The sequence below is a fragment of the Prosopis cineraria genome, unplaced genomic scaffold, assembly GCF_029017545.1.
Source record: "Prosopis cineraria cultivar Desert tree isolate PC_DT_omini unplaced genomic scaffold, ASM2901754v1 PC12, whole genome shotgun sequence".
Taxonomy (NCBI): domain Eukaryota; kingdom Viridiplantae; phylum Streptophyta; class Magnoliopsida; order Fabales; family Fabaceae; genus Prosopis; species Prosopis cineraria.
Genome location: NW_026555343.1, coordinates 4,759,257 through 4,777,337, shown reverse-complemented (window position 1 = coordinate 4,777,337; position 18,081 = coordinate 4,759,257). Strand labels below are relative to the sequence as shown.

Sequence of the window (18,081 nt, the reverse complement as noted above, 5' to 3'; positions counted from 1 at the left end):
GCATTTAAATTTATTTAAAGGATAATCAAAAAAATTATTTAATAAATGAACGTACTAAACCCTCTAGAAGGTATATATAATTTAGAATTTTGTGAGAATTTCAATAAAAGACCATGAATGTGACTTATTTTAAAACACATCTAACAGATTTTGAATTTTTTTTTTGAGACCAAGGGACTAAATAAAAATTATGTTTTGAATTTTGATAGTAAATTGTTGAAAAACTCTTTATTTATTTTTAAAAATATTTTAGTTACCATCACAGGAGACCTGCTGCTGGCAACCAGACAGTGCCACCATTGGAGTTTTGGTTATCAAATCTCTACCACCATCACTATAGCCGTGGTGAAAGGAGGTCATAAAAAAATAATGAAATTATATGTTTTTTTTATTTTTTATTTTCTAAAACAATAATCTTAAAATACTTAAAAAATGTTTCTGTCTTTCTATTCTTTAAAATAATATTTTATTTTTTTAAAACACTTTTTAAAAACGTTATCAAATTAATTTTTTTATTTTTTATTATGAAGAATAAAAAACTGTCTTTAAAATAAATTGCCAAACAAGTTCAAATTAGCTAAAAGGGAGTTTGATGCCACACCTCCTTTCCTTGACCAAAAAATAATTAAATTTTTATTCTTAACTTTTTTCTGATTAAATGAACACAAATTAAAATTTTTGCACATCATGCATTCTATAGGTTATGCATAATTTAATCACTTCCTCTTTTTTAAGTGTTAACATTTCATCTTTAAATTATAAGTTTAGAAACATATGAAATCCTAAATTTATTTTTGATATAATGTTTTCCTTTAATAGTATAAATTTGTCCTTGCCTTTAATAAAAATTAACTTTGATCATTATTTAAACAAAAAATTATACAAAAATTAAAAAATTATAAAAAATGATCTAAAATTACACAAAAGGACAAGGAAATTACAAAAATGGGCCCATAAAATTTTTGGATCTTTTTCCATAATTTTCATATATTAACTAATGATTAAAGTTAACTTTTGTAAATAATAGTGATCATATTGTATTATTTTTAAAAGTTGAAAGAGAATATTATATTAAAAATAAATTTTTTTTTGCAAACAGATTAATAAATATGTTACATATGCAAATTTCTTTTTCTAAAATTCCCTTCTTTAATAATTAGCTAGTGACTTTTAACAATTGATCTCATTAATAAATATCCATTTAAAACAAGAGTATAAAAAATTTAATAAATTCCCCAAACAAGAGGTTGTTGTTTTTTACAAAGGCTAAAATGTATGAAATTTTTCTAAACTTTGAGGTAGTTATTTATAACCTCCTCACCTTTAAAAGTTTAAAATTGATCCCCTTAACTTTTAATTTTACTTTTTCAAAACCTTTACTATTAATTACATTTTTTTTCATAAGGGTTAAAATGTTATTTAACTAAAAAAATTTATAAACACAAAAATATTATATTGTAAAATTATTTATAATCAATTTATCATATTTTTTGAATAGTTGAGACATTGATAGTCAAAAAAATGTTATTATCATCGTATAAAATTTGAAATATTCATTTTTGTGTTACTTTTATCCATTTTTTGTTATCAAACAATAAAACTATGAACCATTGATAATAAAAAAAATAAATGCTAATATAAATATAAATACTTAAATTTTTATATAATGATAATAATATTTCTTTTTGGCTATCAATGCATCAAACTATCCAAAGGACATAAGTAATTGATTAGCCATAGTTTTATAATATAATATTTTATTTAATAACATTCTTTAATTAAATGACATAAAAATAATATAATTAATAGTAGAGGCTTGGAAAAGCAAAATTAAATATTGGGGGGTTTAATTTTAAACTTTTGAAGATGAGGGGGTTATATGCAATTTTTTTAAAGTTTAGAGAGGGTTTATACATTTTAACCTTTCATAAATAAAATCAAGAGCACTCCAAAAAATTTTCTTATAAAAAAGACATGAGAAAGTATATTTTTACATTTGTTTCAAAAGCATAAAAGTTTTGTTTATTCTCAATTTGCACATCTCAACAGTTTTCTTATTAAGACATCATAATTGTAAGACCACAGAAAACGTTTATAATACAGTATGTGTGTACGTTAATATATCTAATGTATTATTTTTCCGTGGGAAAATATTTCCGTGTTCCATAGTTTTTTATTATTTTGGAGGATGGCTCCCCATTTTGGGTACGTTTACAGCTTTGGCTCTTTTTTTTTTTTTTTGTTTCTATTCGAATCTTCTCACAAATTATAATAAATTAGTCCTTTCAATTATTTTTTATCATAACTTGTTTGTTGTTATAATAATAATAATAATATACTAAAAATTATACCAAAATAATAATAATATACTAAAACAATATTGAGAAAGCTTACATATGGATATTAATAATGTTGGCCATTGATGGTTTATTTTAAAAAAAAAGTGGACAATCTTTAATTAATTTACAGACAAGACTGTAATATATAAAAATTAAAATATCTAAAAAAAATAGAATTGCAGTTAAATATAAAAAAGAGATATTAATGACAATTTGGTCTAATTAAATTTTCTGAAATTAAAATTACAAATATCAATTTAAATAAATACAAATTCAAAATTTTCAAATTCCAATTGCAAGTAAAATATTTTAATACTAAATGTAACTCAATTTACAATTTAGATTCTTTTTTAAATTAATATTTATAATTTATTTTTCAGAAAATTTTTTCAGGAACCTAATTATAATTAATTCTCTTTTAAGACTTAATTATCACTCTGTCCTAAAAATATAAATTATTTTGAATAATGTGTATATATATAGAGAGAGAAGCAAATGACAATTTTTATTATGGTTGAGATTACTTAATTGACCAGGCAGTTGAAAACACATAATTCGATTTTTAAACCTTGCAAGTTTCTGAGAAGATGTGAGTTATTTAAGCAAAGCAACAACGAACCAATGAATTCATCAGCTTCATCCCACAGGAAGCTTCTCTATCCAATCACCTTCTAGGGTTTACCTACTTCCTCATTAATATAAACAGCATCACACTATCTGACTTTTGAATCCTTCAAAGTCTCATGTAAGACTCATACATATCTATACATATTCACTTTGATCTGATTATATAAACAGTCTCTTTCTTTGCCTTCTTCTCCAAGTCTCCTTCCTTCCTTCAATATCTTAAACTCTTCAGTAATGTTAATCCTTCTTCTGAGATTAATCACGTTCAGTGTCCTAACCCTATGGAGCATCCTAACTCGTCTGATCTTCTCATCCCTAGCTTACCTGGTGGTCTTGTTGATCCAAGGTCTGAAGCTTCCCGGCGAGGCGGCTCATGGCGGGTTCCAGCAGGTGGCGGATGCGATCAAGGGAAGTTTCGAGTTTCTGATGAGCCTGGTTGTGGAATCAGTGAACTTCATGGTGAGCAGAGTGTTTGATATATGAAGGAAGCAGTGACAGGATCAGTGGACGTGTTTGGAGAAGTTATGGGGACAGTTTCGGAGAAAATGAAGACATCATTAGAAGAATCAGTGAACTATATTGCAGACATGTCTGGGGAAATCTCAGACATGGTAACGAATATGGTTGCAGAGTTGTGGAATAACTACAAGGAAGCTGTAGGGTATGTGATGGAGAATGCTGCTGCTTGACCTTTTTTTTTTTTTGGCATATTATTTATTGAATAGATCCATATGTAAATTAGGTATTAGTTACATGTACTATTATTTTTCTTCTCAATTAATCTTAAACATTTTCGCAGTTTTTTCCTTTCCCAATTGTTTGGGTTTTTATGATCGTTGAATCAATTATTTTCTTAGGCAAAATCACTTAGGAATCCCGGCTGGTAATTAGGAATTTAATTATCATTAGATCTTATGCGTAATAAAATATTTGGGATAACATGTAAATACCACATGTTCACATGACATGTAAAGAGGATCTATTAGTAATTAAATTCCTTACCTTGTACTTTTACATGGTATATTTTGCAAATTGTTACAAATTTTAGGTACGAAAATTTAAAAAAAGGTAAATGTAAAAGAAAATCATACTCTAAAAGTTGGGAATTGACTATTGAGAATCTGTAAATTTCATGAAGTTTATCTTTTTAAAAGAGAGACAGAATTTTATATTTTATAAAAAAAGTAATAAAATGGGGAAAAATATAGAAAATAAAGAAAAAGAAAATTTTACATAAATTTACTATATCAATTTTAGAGGATTTTCTCTCCTTAAATTAGAATGGGAACATGTTAATCATGATTAATGATTCAGGTGACTATTATCACAACATACAACAGAGGTAAATGTTATTTAATCAATTGAGATTTAATTGGCTATATTAACCGTACAATGTTATTATTCTCTATCAACACATGAGTTATATCTTCTAAGTTTTTTTTTTGTCCCTATTTTACATCTCTTCATATAGCTAAACTCAATTTCTGTGAAGCATGTTAAATATTTTTCAACTATTTTTTTCTCAATAGATATCATGCCAAGTTTTTTTTTTTTGTACAATTATCGATATATGTCAATATGTGATCATATTCATTTCATTATCTTCACCTCTATTATTCCAATTTTTTCCTCCAGCTGACATTTTCGAAGCTCAACATACACTAAATAATTATTAATCAAATAAAAATTGAAGAAGATAATCAAATGAGATATTTGATTGACATGGGTTTAAACTATGGATTAGATCGAAGAGGAGAAACCAAAAGAAGTTGGGACCGCAAATAAGACAATTTTTACTTATATATAAACACTCCATGTGCGCAGCAGCCAACTCACATACTAAAGAAAAGGAAATAATGGAGCTTCAACCAAAATTATATAGTACATTGTGAATAATTTTTTGTCTCCATAAAATATTTAAGGATATAGATTTTAGTTTCAGAAATTAAAGTTGTTATCAAATTTCATTAAAATTAAAAAAAAAACCAAGAAGTTTTTAAAGAGTGACGAGCGTCAAATAAAAAAGAGTGACCAAAATATTACTTACAATTGTATTTAAACGACAGTAATTAAATTCCTATAATATTTTTATTCTGTGTAAATAATCATATGTCGAGAGTTTAAAGAGTCAACGAGATTGTTGGGTCAATTATATTTGTCAAACCTTCTTGGCAGAAATGCGATGTCGTTTTATGCCCATTGTTTTTAGCATAATAACTAACTTGGCTTTCAAGCTACAGTGGCAAGATTATGCTATTCTATTATTAGCCACTCAATTTGGTTGGACTTTTTTAAACTTGGCTTTTAGACTAATGCTGCCACTTCCTTGTGTTGTGGATGATTCACTTCCACTTATGCCTTCGAAAAGTGATACTGACTTGGTAAGGATATGAATATAGGATTAATTTTACTACAATATTTAATAGTTTTAAATAACATTAATTATAAGACATACTGGATTTTTTTTAATCATGAAATTCCCTCTGTTCCTAATTTCTTTAGCAACTGGTGTATTATATTTTAGGATGGCGGGAGTACAAGGAAAAAAATAATTATTAAAATTCAACAAATCTAAATTTTTCTGGGTTTGAATAAATCCCCATATAAATCAGGTACGAGAGAGTAAATGAGTAATATAGTCCGGGGTAAAACCAATAAAACTCACACTCATCACGATCACGTGGCTCTTTCCCCTGTAGAAGAGATTCACTCGAAATTAACGAACACGAAACATACTTCACGAAAAAAGAAAAAAATCACTCGACCCCACAAGAATTTGGAAAGAAGTTGAGTTTTTTTCCCCCCTGAAAAGGAAATATCCTTTCTGAAACTTCTTTAACCGATCCTTTCAGAAAACTTTAACAGCAATTATTATCCTGGTTACTAATAGTAATTACAAGTAACTCATATGAGCCCCACGTAGCGAACAGACACAGGATTCAGATAGGCTTTAGAAGTTTATAATTGGGATGTGATGATAAGATCAACCAAGGTCTAACATGATAACTATCAATACTTTACATTGTAGTTTAGAGAAAGCACTCTTATTTTACTGCAAGACTCTTCCATGTGGTCCTTATATTAAGATCCCTTATCTAAGATATAAATTTTTTTTAAATAATTCTAAAATTTCAAAAGAATTAACCAATTTTAATTGTTTTTTTTTATTGTGTAAAGTTAATATGTTTTTGTAATAAGGAATTGAGGGGAGGGGGCAGTGGTTACCAACTGTGGCTAAATGATAAGTCTAGCAGTAACATCCTTAAAAAGTCAAGCAAAGAGATGCTAACGCAAGAAAGGAAAAGCTGACCTTGACATTTCATATTCTATATTTGGAACTGAAAATTTCAGGTCAGAGTTCAGAATCACAGCTAAGAAATGGAGTTGAATGGGCCTGATAAGCTGTTCAATAATTACATTCTGTTTCATGATAGTGAGAAACTATACCAATGTCAGATAGAAATGTATGTACGTGAACAGAAAAAGAAAAGCTTTTAGGTACATCATAAACATTTAAGATCATACTTGTTTGCTCAATCAATCATCATCTAAAGGCAGTGCCCACTGTGGAAAGGAGAAGACACAGCCAAAAATGGTGGAGTTAAAATGTTAGGCTGCAAAGGCTGGAAGGAGAATCCTGTTGACTGCGGAACTCCAATTGGTTGGTGCTGAATTGAACTGTCAAAGAGGAAAAGTCATGGAAATAAAGGGAAGGAAAGAGAGATAGTAGGTGGATTTGATTACCACTTTTCAGAATACTTTCTTTTTTTTAAAAAAAAAGACCTGTTTAAATTTATGTTTTTTGTTATCTGCTCTGAAAAAGAGTTGTTCTGAGAACTAAAAAACCAGAATAATGACAATTATTATTTAAATATATTTTATTATTCTTCGTCCTGCAAAACTAGAGAAAATTAATAACAATTATACAGATAAAATAAATAATTCTTTCACCCTTTATTTCACCATATATTTTCCAGAATAATGATTTTCATTCTTTGTTTCCAAAACTTATTCTAAAAAATTACTCTACATAATTATTTTAAGAATATAAAAACACAGAACAAAATCAAACAAGTCCGATGAATCCATGCTTTGTTTGAAAACACATACTGATTCAAACAGATTATATTAAAGGGCGTATACAATGGCATATTTTTCAGCAATATGTCAAGAAATTAGACTTAAATGCAATTCTTTATATGTTTGCTATTAGAATCTCAACAAAGTTTGGCATTTCATGATAACTGCCGAGTTTGAAATTTACGTCCTTTTTGTTGTTCTTGTACAGGTGCTTCATGGTTTATTTTGTTAAAAAATTGAGTTCTTGACCATATAATAATTTTACATGATTTATGATTTCATCTTGTTCAAACATGATCTAATCATTTTTATCCTACAGCAGTTAACAGCTGGAAATTACAACTTACTGTATGGCCTATGGCTTAAAAAAATGCAAGTTTTATCACAAACATCTATACCTTAAAGCAGATTCATTATGATCCTGAAGTTGAAACAGGCACTAAGTCCGAGATTATAATATCATATATATGAGCAGGAAAAACAGAAAAGAACTCACCCAAATGACAATGACAACGAAGTCTCTGCCGAGGAGTGGACTCCATTTTGATCCGGAGACAAAAATGTCCAAAAAACTAGAGTGAACAATAACCATACCTCAATATTATCAAGACAGGTATATACAAGGGGAAAAATCTTAAAAGGAAGAAATTTGAAGTAATAATTAATAATTAATTTTATCTACTAGGACCCAAAATGTTCCACTAAAATTTAGCATTTTGTCACTTGAATTTGAGTTGATTACCAGCAGCCAATAGTTAAAAATTTTAGTATGTAATCATCATTCAGAAACCATTTACCCTCATTTCATACGAACAAGCGTTGGGAAAAGCATTTCCACTGCTCTCAGAAGCACATTATGAAGAAACATTTTAGGAAACTTAGCAATTGATGAATGTCGAATTGCCTTGTAGGTCAGGCTGCTTCAGCTCTGGCATTTGGGAAAAAACTGATTCTAACAATTTCATATACCAGACCTCATTGAATATGTAAAATACTAGGAAAAATTAATTATTTAGTTTTATAATTTCGACTCAATTATAACTCAATCTCTAAACTCAATTCCTATAGTTTTTGATTAAGCTAAAACTCAGTCTTTAAACTTTAACTCATCATATTTCAGTCTCTATAATTTTAACAATTTTAAACATTAGTCCCTAAGTTTCAAAAAATAACTTAAAGTTTTATTTTCTAAAATACAAGAACCAATATTTTAAATGGTTAAAACTATCAAAATCGAATTGCGTCAAGTTAAAGTTTAGAGACTGAATTTTAATCGAATTAAAACAATAGGAATTAAATGATTTACTTTCCCAAAATAATATCACAATTATATTACTATTTTAATCAATTCAGATTATATAATGTCATATATTTATATATGAACCCAGTACATAGGTGCCAAACAGCTTCTATTTGGATCTTAGAAAATTCCTATTTTCAGAATACACTGGAATTTACTGTTAGTGGGGGTGTACTTCAGTGGGATAAATTGTCTTTGGCATCATTATGGCGTTCACCATTCAGCTCGTTAAGTTTCGACATTGTGTATTACCTGTTTCAGTTTGTTCAAGATATGATTTGAAGGATTTCTTCTAGTTCTATTCCTCATATAATAAATACAGTTCCTTTCTTAGGAAAAACAGAGGCATAAGAATGTTTTCTTAAAGATTTTTTCCAGATTAATTTGGTCTTATAAGTCTAAAATCAGAAGTTATCTCTCCCCTGCAAACATACCTGACTTTTGGTCAGGCTAGATTATCGTTACAAATAAAATTAGGGAAAAAATACCTGATTGGTCTGAATGATTACTGAACTCGGAACAGAACAGCACATTCTGCATTTTTAACGTGTTTAGTCAAAATATAGATATATTTTTTCTTTTCACATCAGGATTTCAATAAATAGAAAAAGAATTAAACGTGACGCAACATTCACAGCACTGGGAACCTACCTCTCCCATGCCTTGCGATACATTGCGGGTCACATCTGCAGGAGAGTAAATAATTAGATGGTCAGGCTTGTCCAATTTTAGAATCAATAAAGGGAAAAAGTTTTATGTGTGAAGATTCTAAGACAATTTAAATATACGCATGGAGTGAATAATTACATAGGAGAACCCCAAAAAATTTGAAGTACAGGAAACTTCATCCAGAACATTGATTCAACATACCAAACGGAGTCACTGTTGACACCGTAAATTAATAGATGTTGGGTAGAGCTTGCAAGATTCTCTTAAATTGACACATTTTTAAGAACATAGTCGTGCAATCAAGAAACGTCTCTTTATGTATTTATAATCAAGACCAATCCAGTTACAGAATCTTCTTATAAATAAGAACAAGAACATAAACCATTTTTCTTCGGACATAAAATTCAAAGATAGGCATTGATTTCATTTATCCTGATATTTCGCTTCTATGCTCTTCTGTTTCCAAATCTAATAAAGGAATCGAGAAAAGAAAAGGAAGAAAAAACACAGCATACAAATTAACCGCAGTTTACAACATGGTTGGACTTCTAGAATGTTTCTAAAATTATAAATAAAATACTAAAACAAACTCACAGTTAATTAACCTGCTTTCCATGTTTGATAAAACTAGCTTCACTTGTTCGTTTTCAACATACACTTTAAATACAAAGATACAATCTGAACCTAATTCACAAATGCACAATTATAGAGGGAACAAGCAGCTAACACAATTTGTTACAAATGGATTGGATTGTTTAATAAGGAAAACTAGGAAACTGTACCAAGTAATCTGCCACACAAACAAGCAACAACAAACTAGTTTAGGGAACTGGGTAATCAAAGAACAATCACATATGTCAACTGATTTAACTTAAGAGTTGAAGAAGTGTTTACCCAAGTTTGAAATGCTGGGCTTTACAGCTAAAGTTAAGCCAAGAAAACAGTCATCGGGGTCAGGGCCAAAATCCTGCAACTTAAGCTCAAGATTTGGTTTTGCCCCTGTGAAGTAGAGCAGGAGGAAAGCAATAAATGATAGTGCCAGAAGCTTTAACACAATAGAGATCTTACTAACCAAAAAGGATTTAAACATTAAGAGAAGGGGTTATGAAGTAGAACAGCGCAAATGCTCTTACTCTTGCTACTCAGCTTCAGTTCAAGTGGATCGTGAATTGGACACGGAACCCATGTACTCACCTGTCCAACGTAAATAAAAAATTGAACCCAAAAGGTAAAATAAGAAAATGAGAATTTGAAAGCTGGGAGCACAAATTACATGGAAAAAAGGATGTTGCAGTGCATGATCTGCATCTGGCCTTCTTGATGGGTCCCATGATAATAGTTGCTACAGAAGTTACAATGCAGCAGATATTAAAAGATAGCACCATTTACAGAGCCAATTATGAGAAAATTTGTGCAAGTTTTTTTTGGTGATTAACACATTTTGACAATGACAGTCAATAGACAGATAAATTGACCAAAGCCTACCGTGATCAAGTCTACAGCTTCTGAGCTAGCATTAGGAATTATATCAGAAAGCTTCGAAGGTGGAACCTATCCAAAAGCATCAGGAAATTGAAGATAATGATGAACAGGAATTAATATGAAGGGAATAAAAAAGGGATACAAAATCAGGCATGTCATAGAAACACTTACCACTTCATGACCAACAACGTCTAATAGCCTCAAGTTGTTTGCTCCCACAGGGAAAGAAGTCAAATCCGGTGTACCAAGAACACAATAAATCTTGAATAGTTGATCTATTTCACTACCCAAAGAGAAAAGGATTTCATAAGATGAGACAGGAACTTACTAGTTCATTATTGCAAGAACACTTCTAGTCTAAATATCCATCTTAACTTCATATTTCACTTCTTTGGGCGAGAATAACTCAAAGGGAAAAAGTTTTTACTTTTATTGTGTGGGAACTTTAAGTCAAGCAGTTAACTAATTTTTTTCTTTTATTTAAAAATTAATAATAATAGTTTTACTAAATCTAACTGTGGAAACACCTAAAAATATAATGAAGCCTTGAAAGCAATATTGTCAATGAAATAATTATCAAAAACCTCAACCTTAAAAATTTCAATGTTAAGCCCCGACCACATAATCCACATTACCACAAGATACACGAAAGAACACAAGATCTTGTTAGTTGTTACACTGAAGTTCCTCAATATTTATACCAAGAACAACATTGACCTTCCTCCAAAACAGTGTCAGAATTACAAGCTTCAATAGCTAAATTTAAACCTTCCCCAATCTTATTAGCATCCTTAAACATAGCAAGAAATCTTTTAACAGAAAGAATAAACAAATTACCAAAGTAGAGATAAAAGCACAAAAGATGACACTGTAATTAATAAAAATGCAAATAGATGGTCACTCTCACTTTCACATTTTCTACACACAACTAAAAGGCATAAAAACTGGCAGTGCAGGTACCTTTCACCCGGGAATATGGGGTTCAACGTGAAAAGCTCAGCTAATATAGCGCCAGCTGCCCACATGTCTGAAAAAAATAGTATTCACCACTTCAAGTGTCCTCGAGTAATAGAAATAAATTCCAAACAAGCTTGCACTTGCACTTATCAAAATAATCACTTCCAAATGTGGCACATTAATGTATTATGCATGGATACACATAAAGATATAGTTACACAAAATGACGGATTGACTTCAAAAATCATAAATTAATACAAAGAATTAAGAGATGCATCATTCATCTACATTTATTTTTCAAATTTTTACTGATTATGCACGTGCAGCTAGAGAAGACATTATACTTGAGAAGTTCACACAGATATACAGGGAGTATTTTGTGCATGGTTACTACGGTATGTTCTCACTCAGTCAAAGACATCGAAAGCACAGCTAATTCACATGGAGGAGCAGTACTTATGAGAAACCCTCAGCAGTAAAAGAGAAAAAGAACTTCCTCTTAGTTGCTCCTAAATTTTCAGCTCCTTGGATGACTCACTTTTCCAGCCATATGAGTATTAAAACTTTCAGTTTAATCTAACAGTATGCAGCAGGCACCTTTCCGAACATTCAAATTAAGAAATCCAGCACGTTACGTTTGTTACATTTATCAAAGTTAAAACATTAGCCTTCACCTCAACAGCAACTGAACTCAACATATTTCACTCTTCAAATGAAGATCACTGGACCCTAAAAACTCTAGAGTACCTGGACATTCAAAAAGAGATTTTTTTTGGGGACCAAACGCAAAAAGAGAATCTTAACCAAACATTCCAGCTCCAACTCACAAGTTTGACCACCACTCAAACTTCTTTGGAGTTTGGACAGTGGGAAAAAAAGGGTAAATGGTATTGGTGGGAGAATCATCCAGTCAAATCTGAAATTTTAGATAAGGGTGCATGGTTAGGTTTAACCACTCATCCCCATCTATGCTTTCAGGAGACCTGAAAAGTGAAGTCTGTCATAATCAAATTGAGACTAATAACTACAAATCATAACTCCTTGCTCCAGAATTTGGAGGAGCCCAAAAGCTATCCCAAAGATACTACTAAGCCACATTTATAAGAAAAACAAAACAGTTTATTGTGTGAAATAAATAAGAAAATTCTGAAGCAGACTGAAAATTAATGCTTACCAACAGCAGGAGTATAACATGGAGACTGTAACAAAACTTCTGGAGCTCGATACCTACATACACAAGCAGAATATGAAAAGATGATAATGAGAAAATAACTCCTTGAAGCATATGCACTGATACACAGTTCATATAGAATGTCGGCTTTACATCAAAAACCATTACGGAGAGAATGTTTATTCACACTTGTGGCAAAAGAAAGACCAGAAAAGAGGGCATGATAGAATATGACTTACCACCGTGTGGAAACATATTGAGTATAAGGAGGCATTGATGATACTTCTCTAGCCAGTCCAAAATCAGCAATTTTAAGAACATCATTTGTCACCAGCAAATTCTCTTTATAAATAAAATAACTACTATGAGAACATGACTTATTTGAGAGTTTCAAGAAGATTGGACAAGAAAATATAGCAATATGGTACCAACAAAAATTTGCTGTGGTGCAATACAACTTACCCGGTTTCAAGTCCCGGTGAAAGAATCCTTTCTTGTGCATGTGACTAAGACCTCGCAGCACTTGCTTCATAAAGGAACGTATCTCTTCCTCTGGAAAGGGCTTTTGTCTGTCTTTTATTAATTGATAAAGATTATAATCCTGAAGAGAAACTCAGTGTCAAAAGCTTGCAATAAATCAAAAATAGGCACTCAAGGTGCTTGCAGGTCCTCTGGTCCAAAAAGAAAACAGTAGGTTCTTGAACTTTGGGGTGAAAGAAAAAATAAACAGGGGAGAGAGGGAGAGAGCAACCAAGCAAGGTAAGCAAAGTGTGCAACGAATAACTATTTCTAACATATAATCACATAATTTAGGCACTCAAATCATGAATTTCATACAGTACTTAGAAAATATTTTAGATTTATTGATTTACTTTTTAATTTTTAATGTCCTTAGACATTTATTACTCCCTCCATTTCAAATATTATGTGTTTTAAAATAAAACACACCAATCAAGACTTACAGTTAAGCAGTCAAAATCTTTTTTTTTTTTTCAATTTTACCCTCATTTAATACTAATAATTAACAATTGTTTTTGGGGAATTTTTCTAAAAGTAATTTTAATATTTTCACATGGGAATTTTAGCAAAAAGTACATAAGTTGCTCCTTAAAAAACATGAAATGCCTTATATACTGAAACATGGGATTTTCCAAAATAGCCTTATATATATATATATTTGGGTAAAAAAATAGCCTTATATTTGAAATGGAGGGAGTATCCCTTGATCTGACTAGTTTCTCAATTGATTTGTTCAATAAAATTTTGCTTCTTTCCACTTTATAAATGTTAATTGGCCCTATAATTTCCCTTTTTTCCATCAAATTATTTATCATTAAACTTCAATTAAGTTTGATTCAATAACTTCTACTTTACTGTCCTTAAAAATAAACCATTCGTCCCTTTTCCAGTAAACAACTGTTTGATTAATAACTAGAAAACTGTCAGAGTTGCTAGAAATATAAAAATCAGATATCCCTTGATAAGTTTGTCCAAGCACCTTCATCATAAACAAGCCTCTCAGTGAAGCACTAGACTAGGGGCTTAAGAACACATCACTCAAGGGCAAGGGGGATTGCCTGAAGCAACGAGAAGTGAAAATCTTTGTTTTATCTGGTCTTAGTGCTTGAAGGATCATTCGGTCATGAATCAATAAAATTACATGACAATTCATAATCTTCCAGTATATGTAGTATTAAGCTGTAATAATAGGACCAATATAACACCCCTGCATTAACTGACAAAGAGCAGAGCATCATCATCAAACATTCTGCTTGCAGGCAGTTAGGACAGGCTTCGCTGATAGATGCACATCAGAAATTGAAGCCTGAAGTTTTACTAATTTGGAAAATATTCATTTCCTCCTAAGTTTCAACCTGCCTCTTCTATACATATATCCTTCCATTATCAAAATTTGACTCAGTCAAAATATGATAAATAATTCTTTAATGTGATATTTCAGTAATCAAGATTTATAAAAATCATTGAATATTTAATTCATATTTTATGCACATAAAATTACAAAAGAAAATAAAAAAAATGAAAATGAAGAATATAAGCTCCCTCACCATGTATTCGAATATGAAAAACAGTTCGTTATTTTCCCTGATAACCTCTTTCAACTTTATGATATTTGGGTGATTCATTTTTTGAAGGGCCTGCAAAAGGAATGCTATACACATGAGTAGAGAAATAAAAATAATAACAGCTAAATATGGAATCTAGTAATCACCCTTGTAACAACTAAAATTTAGTGTATCATATACCTTGACTTCTCGCAAATTTGTAAATTCTTCCCAGAAATAGAACTTTCTTTTCAACTTTTTGACAGCAACCTTGCCCATAGAAACCAGGAGAATGGCATCAAAGGATATTACAAAATGCAAAATCTGAAAGCACTAATGATTTTAAAGCCGTCTGTCTATATAACGCACAATCTAAATATCAGCTATCAGCTTGACACCAATATATTTTTCAAGAGAGGGGAGTGGGGATAACAAGAAAGTAAAACACAATATCCATGTTGACCTTCATTGCTCACTGTATATGAAGTTACACTGTCTCTGAGCAATTCACCCACAGAAAGCCAATTATACATCTCACTTTTAAGTTTTGAACAGACTATTGCATGTACTTGATATAAAGTCATGATATTTTATTAACAGGGGCAACAATAAGGTGACAAAAATGTTTACAACATAACGAAGGATGATTTAAAACAAGAATAGTAAATGAACGTATCAAGAAAGAATTGCTTTTTTGCCCAAGCTGCTTACAATCTCGTGTGTCCTCAAATCACGAGCCTTATATACATGACCGCAAGAACCATCTCCGAGATCTCTCAAAATTTTATATCTAGAAAGGAACAGCACATAAATATTAATCTGCTAGCAAAAATGAGGCTCCAATAAACATACAAAAGTCAAAAGAAAAATCAACTTACCTTTCCATTTTCAGAGTGGCGACACTATAAACAATAAGTCTTCAAAAGGACAGAAACAAACTCCATGGAAGGATGTCTACACTGTTAACACAGTGTTGGCAATTAGTTTGTAGAAATGAGGGGGCATCAAAAGGCAGCACGAAGGATTTAATATCATGAACAATCCACTTTTCACTGTAGAAGGGATTCAGAAGCAGCAAGAAGTCTGTCAACATGTTGCGATTCTCAAAACTCCAGTTGACAAAGCATTACATTTTGCATATCACAGGCAAATCCATTTCGTAACTTCAAACAGTGCCCATTTATGAGAACAGGGCAATCAGCTGCAGTAGGAAATAAAAGGTTAATATTTTGTAAAACGTCGATAATTAGATCCCGGGCAACATCAGATGAAAAACAAGTAAAAAATGGGAAATTATTATATAGAATAGAACTTCCATTATCATGGCCAATGTTTTTGAATTCACCACTGCACAGGACTCGAAACTTTGACTTATTAGTTCATCCCATACATCCAGAACCCAGATGGAACACGGGGATAACTCCAACAAATCGATAACTGTGATCATTCCTATATAAGCGCATCATACACCCAAAAATTTTATACGCGAGCACCGATTCAAATCAGACGACTCTGTCAAATCTACCCATGAAATTCAACTTTACTTGGCTGACATATCAAGTGCGAAAGTTTAAAAGCAATTAATTAAGATAAAAAAAATTACTTCAGATTACAACGAAATTGAAAAAAAAAAAAGAATTCAGAAAATCGACTGAATTAAGCAAAAGAAAAAAAAATGTTATCTTCACAATATTCAATACACAATCTTTCTTTTGAATACTGGACAATCAAATAACGACTAAATATATTTTTGTTTCTGTCAAAACGTCATGTCCAACCCAACCTTTTTCAAAAAACACTCAAAACATATAAAACCTCCCACACTTTATATGATCGCTGGACTATTGCCACGGCAGAAATTCCCCCGTTAACTCGGATTCTGGGAAAACAAGCCGATCATAGCAAAATTCGAGTTGCATTTGAGTTATTCATCGTCTGAGGATTAGATAAAATAGAAAACAGCACAAAGAATTCTAAATTGGCGAAACTAAACCGAGAAAAAAGAATTTGAAAGAGGTAGAATTCACCAGTTATGAGACAAGGAGAGAATCGAAGCAGAATCAACAGATATCCAAGCACAGATCAGTAATGCAATGAGCTTCCACGGTGAACAAAACAAGATAATGGGTGGTAGAGAGAGAGAGTAATCGTAGAGAGAGAAACCTTAGAGAGATGAAATTTGGATTTCTGAAGAAGCCATTGAGAGGGGATTCCATAGAAGAAGCGAAGGAGAAGAAACCAAAGAAATATTAAAAAGAGCGTTAGAATATTAAAATATTTTGGAAAATATTCTAACGATTTTTGTTTAAATATTTTATTCCTTCTCAAATTTTAAAATAGAAATTGCTTGGCTGTGGTGGGGAAGCGACGGTGGTCCCCGCATTGATATAGCATTAATATTTTACTTTGGCAAGCCATAAAAAATTAATTTCCAACAATGACGATATTGCCCTCCAACTACTTTGATATTTACTGAAATAGTACGCCATATAGACAGATATGCCACTGCATTGAGCAGTAGAAAGACAAGGCAGCCCTTCTTTAGCAATCTTAGATGCCTATTTTACCCTTTTCATGATGGATAAGGGGTATTCGTGGAATACGAAAAGGAGACCCGCGGATGGCAAGAGATCCATATGCGAGAGAATTGCTCATTTACTCCGCGTCAAGTATAAACTACGCATATAGTATATGCATTGAGTTTTTTTTTTTTTTTGACCGAATGTACATTGAATTGGAATATAGGTATATTATATCGAGCTTGTGTGGATGTTTGGAGGACATGATGGTCTTCTTTTGTTATGTTTGGCGGGAGAGGAAAGTAAAGGAAAATTTTTTTGTTTTTTTTTTTAAGAAAAGTAAAATGGGATGAAGAAAAAATGAGTTGAAGTATAAATTTGTCTTTGAAATTTTTGCATTCTAAAATATTTAAAAGCATAATATCGCTATGACATTTTTAAAAATGGTATACTTATATTAACAAACCTTAATGTTTGACCATCAATTGACAAATTATGCTTATATGGCTTCTAGATTTTTTTTATTAAAGATCATTTTTACCCCTCAATTATATACAAAAGATCAACAAAGACTATAAACTCAACTTATGATCATTTTTGCCCCTCAACATAAAAGATTCTTCCTCTTAGCACCTTGACATCAAACAAGTCTGACGTCCATTAAGTTGGGTCCCACGTCTTGAATTTTTTATTATAAAATATAGGCCCCACATTATTTTATTCTATCCTCTCTCTCCCCTCCCTCTCTCTGTGATAACTTGATTACCTTTCATCTTCTTTTTGTCTCTCCCTCTCTCTGCTCTTACCTTGTATCTCTCTCTCCTCCTAATCGTCTCTTTCTCTCTCTCCCTTCTCTCCTCTATGTCCTGTTTGC

General features: G+C 31.2%; 1 protein-coding gene across 2 annotated transcripts; it reads right to left on the bottom strand.

The window, feature by feature from the left end:
- Window positions 1-6,261: 6,261 nt before the first annotated feature.
- LOC129288074 (serine/threonine-protein kinase MHK) lies at window positions 6,262-16,976 on the bottom strand. 2 transcript variants are annotated; one of them, XM_054924426.1, is made up of 18 exons: window positions 16,852-16,976; window positions 15,567-15,889; window positions 15,400-15,478; window positions 14,890-14,958; window positions 14,692-14,781; window positions 13,088-13,226; window positions 12,865-12,967; window positions 12,629-12,681; window positions 11,458-11,524; window positions 10,669-10,780; window positions 10,501-10,566; window positions 10,289-10,357; window positions 10,149-10,209; window positions 9,910-10,014; window positions 8,998-9,032; window positions 8,835-8,880; window positions 7,543-7,618; window positions 6,262-6,644 (listed from the first exon to the last, which is right to left on the bottom strand). In XM_054924426.1, exons 2-18 carry the CDS (start codon window positions 15,572-15,574, stop codon window positions 6,515-6,517), a joined length of 1,308 nt encoding a protein of 435 aa, XP_054780401.1. In that variant the 5' UTR covers window positions 15,575-15,889; window positions 16,852-16,976; the 3' UTR covers window positions 6,262-6,514. The 2 variants fall into 2 exon arrangements, with proteins under 2 accessions (XP_054780401.1, XP_054780400.1); XM_054924425.1 differs by having other exon boundaries at window positions 16,716-16,901.
- Window positions 16,977-18,081: the final 1,105 nt, after the last annotated feature.

What these genes read in the sequence shown, in the direction of transcription:
- LOC129288074 (XM_054924426.1), bottom strand. An exon ending in TTTTCATATTCGAATACATG is followed by an intron (nt 13,227 to 14,691) that starts GTGAGGGAGCTT and finishes GTTTCTCTTCAG; the next exon opens with GATTATAATCTTTATCAATT. An exon ending in GCCCAGCATTTCAAACTTGG is followed by an intron (nt 9,033 to 9,909) that starts GTAAACACTTCT and finishes ACTCTCCTGCAG; the next exon opens with ATGTGACCCGCAATGTATCG.